General features: G+C 35.0%; 1 protein-coding gene across 1 annotated transcript; it reads left to right on the forward strand.

The window, feature by feature from the left end:
• The first annotated feature begins 2,578 nt into the window (after positions 1 to 2,578).
• LOC134236323 (zinc finger MYM-type protein 3-like) lies at positions 2,579 to 3,609 on the forward strand. The gene is made up of 2 exons (XM_062718496.1): positions 2,579 to 3,230; positions 3,506 to 3,609. Exons 1-2 carry the CDS (start codon positions 2,579 to 2,581, stop codon positions 3,607 to 3,609), a joined length of 756 nt encoding a protein of 251 aa, XP_062574480.1.
• The last annotated feature ends 909 nt before the right edge of the window (positions 3,610 to 4,518 follow it).

The following is a 4,518-nucleotide window of genomic DNA, read 5'->3' on the forward strand; positions in this document are numbered from 1 at the left end:
AGGGTAAGGAAAACGAGCAGCATCTCATGCATTTAAATGGACAAAACTTTGTTTACGTTCGTTATCAAGTGTTCGGCCAGGGAATCTACCTGGCCATTGTATTCACCGATAGTACAACAAAGGAATTAATACAGACGCAAACCGCTTTTGAAGTATAACTTTCAGATAACTAGACTTCCACCGTTTATTTAACAAATGAATTGTTTGTCATTATAAGCATGAAAATGATATTTTTTAAAAGCTTTACATTTACAAAAAGATTTTCCATTTCTTTCAAGCGTAAAATCCCTGTAGTATTCGTAGTAACCCATAATGCAATACTCATTCAGCTGATTGGTCAGTTAAATTCATGCTGATGCCTCATTTGCTAATCTGACGCCAAAAAATATAGTCCCGGTTCCCATGCAAAAATATTTGTCCAAAAAGAAATTTTAATTCATGAATGCAGAAAATTGCATTATTTAGAATACTTATTTAAGATTGAATGAATGTAAGAGAGATCGATTGATTGAAGTACATTTCTACAGCTAGACATTAATTATCAGCTGATTCTAGGGTGGTGAAAAATGAAACGCAACATAACTTTTCTGTTTACCATTTCTCCACGTGCAAGTCACTTCCTAGCCACATTTCCGTGAATAATTTACCCCTATCTCGCTGAAATCTCGCGAACTCTCGCCAGAGCCAATGCCAGAGCTACTCTGAACTCATCGGGTTTTATAATTTGCAGAACACCGAAAAATAAAAGGTTCCGAACACATTAGTAGGGGTGATAATGCTTTATGCGAATCGGTTTTTTAGACCTTGTTTCAAATCCCTATTGTCGTTAAAATCAGTGTTTATTTTTAAATGTTATCTAAAAGATGTAAAGCTTGTCATCTAAGTGCATGATTGTACTTTTTTGAAATACATGTATATGTATAGTATTCGCTAACAAAACCAAGTCGGAGAATGAATTTGTTTTTCTCTAATTTGCCTATGAAACCTTGATAAATTTACAATAATAAAAACTTGGTAGCTTTAATTAAAGTGAAAACTTTGGAACTTTGATTTAATTTAGTGAAAATTTTGATTTACTACACTTCTAAAGTAATATCTTTGGTCATTTGATTCACTATTGTAAAATCTTTGGCATTTTGATTTACTATACTAAAATCTTGGAACTCTCATTTTAGTTAAAACTTTGGAACTTTGATTTACTGTAGTAAAATTGTTTGAAACAATGACTGAATAAAGTTAAAACTTTGATTAAGTATGATAAAACTCGCCAGGTGGAACAATGTTTTTTATTTTCATTTTTTACATTCCATGATATTTTAAGCTAAAGATCTTTGGGTAAAGTTTGTCTATTGCGCTGATAATATTCAACTCTGTCTATTATTTTCTATTTAATTTCACACAGAAGTAACGTAAGTCTTATTTATGAAAAAATAAGATTTGCTTCATTTGCAAATATCTGCTTAATCAACTTCAATCAACATGTTTTTTATTTACTAATCTTAATGTTAATATTGTATTTTAATTAACTACTTTGTTAATCTAAAATTAAAATGTGCACATAGAATAACCAAAAATATCTTCTACATCAATCCCTTTAACAGGTCGGAGAGAATACTCGAAATCGGGTATTATCCTTGAAATCGCGTATAATACTATATATTAGGGTATCGTTGAATCCGCGAAATCGGGTATTCCGTGCAACTTTCTATAAAAACTAAAGAATAAAGCAACGACGCATTATGCCAGTTACTGTTACTTGTACATCAGTATCTTGTGGATTTATTTTTATTAAACCTAATTTATACGGTTGTCAAGTAAGCTTAAAATCACACGACAAACACTGCTTGGGTAACAAAGAGGACACAATGGCGTTATTATTTTTCAATATAATTTCTAAAAACAAATAACTACACTTCGTTTGTCTTTATTTCCCATTAAAGTATTCCATATACTTAATTTTCTAATTTGTGCACTGTTCACAAAATGTTAAACTTTAAAGAAATTAAACGACTAACGCCGTGTTATGTAGTAGTTATACAATAGGTTTTAGTTGGTTATGTACAGAAGGACGAAGGTGGGGAAAAAATGTCACGAGGACGCGCAGCGTCCGAGTGACATTTTTGCCCCGCCTTCGTCCTTCTGTACATAACCAATTAAAACCTATTGTTTAAGTCACATGTATCAGAGCCATGCGAGGTATCTCGCACGTGCAAAAAGAAATTTCGGCGCTTCATTTCCCGCTTACAAGTCATTTGATGCGGACGGCCGCTGAAAAAGCAGCGAAATGGAAATGGACGATACGTGCGAGGGTTTATTTCATTTGGAGAGCCTGTGGGACACGACAATTGACGACATTACGCTTTCGGAAGCAACTGAGCAGCTATGTGAAACTACAATTGACGACATTACTCTCTCGCAAGCAACTGAGCAGATAGAAAAGGAGATCGAGTGCGAAAATTTGCTAGAGAACATCACCTTATCTCAGGCGATCAACTTGTACAACCCTGGCCATGATGACATGGAATTGGACTACACGGTTTATTTTGATGTGCTCACAAAAAAGGAGGGATGATCTAAGATGTCGGTTGGTCGTTATGAACATTTTGTAAATGACAGAGATTTAAAAGAGTTGCATAATTCGACAGAAAGCAAGAACACCCGCAAGAACACAAATTGGTCTGTAACTACGTTTAACGACTGGCGTTCCGCTCGGATGTTGACAACAGGCGACCAGATTTCGGATATTCTGTCGTTCTCTGCAGAAGAACTTAATTTTTGGTTGTCAAGATTCGTTGTTGAAACGCGACGCAAAGATGGCAAAGCGTACCCTCCCAAAACACTTTACATGCTTTGCACTGGACTTTTAAGACATTTACGAGAAAACGGTGTGCATTTGAATTTTCTTGATGAAAAGAATTCCCAATTTTACGAATTCCGGAAGACTCTTAGCGCAGGAATGGCAGAACTTACCGCACAAGGAGTGGGGACGTCTACAAAGCAGGCCGAGCCGATTTCTGAAGAGGCAGAAAACGTTCTTTGGGAAAAGGGTCTCCTCGGCAACAATACGGGAGAATCTATGTTAAATACTGTCTTTTTCTACAATTGCAAACTGTTCGGACTGAGGGCTGTTGACGAGCACAAAACATTATCTGTTGACCAGTTTGAGTTAGGTCAAGACCAGAAGGGCAAGTTTATAAATTTCACAGGAAGGGCAAATAAGACATACAAAGGTAAGTTGATTTACTTATTAAAAAACACTACAAATTGGTTTTTACGTTTGTAAGTGCGTGGAGCGCAAATTCATGAAATTGCTGAAAAATGGTTAATCCCTGTATCGATCTGTTAATTTGTATTTTGACCTTATATAGAATTTCATTCAATAATCAAAAACAACTGACAAATACATTTTTGTGGGAAAAACACTATTGATAAATGTAAAACGTGTAATTCTTTTTTTAGGAAAGTTATAATTTGAATGTACAGTCCTTGTTTGTATTTTTTTAAGGTGGATTGTATCAGAGACGTGAGCGCGAAATCGATAAGACATCACTTCCAGGGCGAAAAAGTCTACAATATCTATCAGGAACACTTCAGTCTGGTGGTGATTAATTCAAAAAGTCCGTTTCAGTGTACAACCCATTGGAATCAACAAATTATCTACAATTATGAAAAATATGTGTGACAAAGCCGGAATTCCCGGATTCTTTTCTAATCATTCCGGTAAGCGCACTTGCGCAACCGCTCTCTACCAAGCCGGGGTACCGAAACCGGAAATCATGGAACGTACAGGCCACATATCTATTGAGAGTGTCCGCAAATACAAGCGTCCGAGTGAGATGCTACGTGATATTTCCAATGCGTTGGAACCAGATGAACCGGTCAGCAAAACGGCAAAATCCTTGGACAAAATTGAAAATCCAAAGCATGGAGATTGCGAGTGTAAAAACACATTTAACAACTGTCAAGTATTTTTCAACCGTTGAAAAGGATGTTGTTTTAAAAGTTGAGATGAAGTATTAATTTTTCATTTTATTTCGTGGAGTGGAATAAAAGTGTATGTGAATTTTGTTAATTAATGTTCAGGAAAATGTACCTTTTCAATGATTATTAAAATGGGAAATTTATGCAAATGATTTACGTCATTTTTTTGTAGCAGTTTTACCACGCCCATTGGGTATCAGTGGTTATGTATAGATACCCACAGTTAAGATCAAAAGAAAATTACCGCTGCTAGGTACATGTATTTTTACTGTAAAATGTATGGCGTCCCTTTCACGTGAAATATGAATTATTCCTAACAATTAGAGAGTACAGTATAAGCGAGACATTATTGTATATCTCTGCCATAATAGAATACCAACGTTATTATAAGGAAGAAAATAAAATAAGATTAAATAAATACCCTCGGGAAAACAGGTTGAAAATAGGTTATTGAAGGTGAGTAATATTTTTTTATGTCAATTTAGCATGGACATTTTTATTCAAAGACACCGTAAATTTTTTGGTTGCATTTTAATC

The sequence above is a fragment of the Saccostrea cucullata genome, unplaced genomic scaffold (assembly GCF_032062105.1).
Source record: "Saccostrea cucullata isolate Sc308-1 unplaced genomic scaffold, CSIRO_AGI_Scuc_v1 ctg7692, whole genome shotgun sequence".
Lineage (NCBI taxonomy): Eukaryota > Metazoa > Mollusca > Bivalvia > Ostreida > Ostreidae > Saccostrea > Saccostrea cuccullata.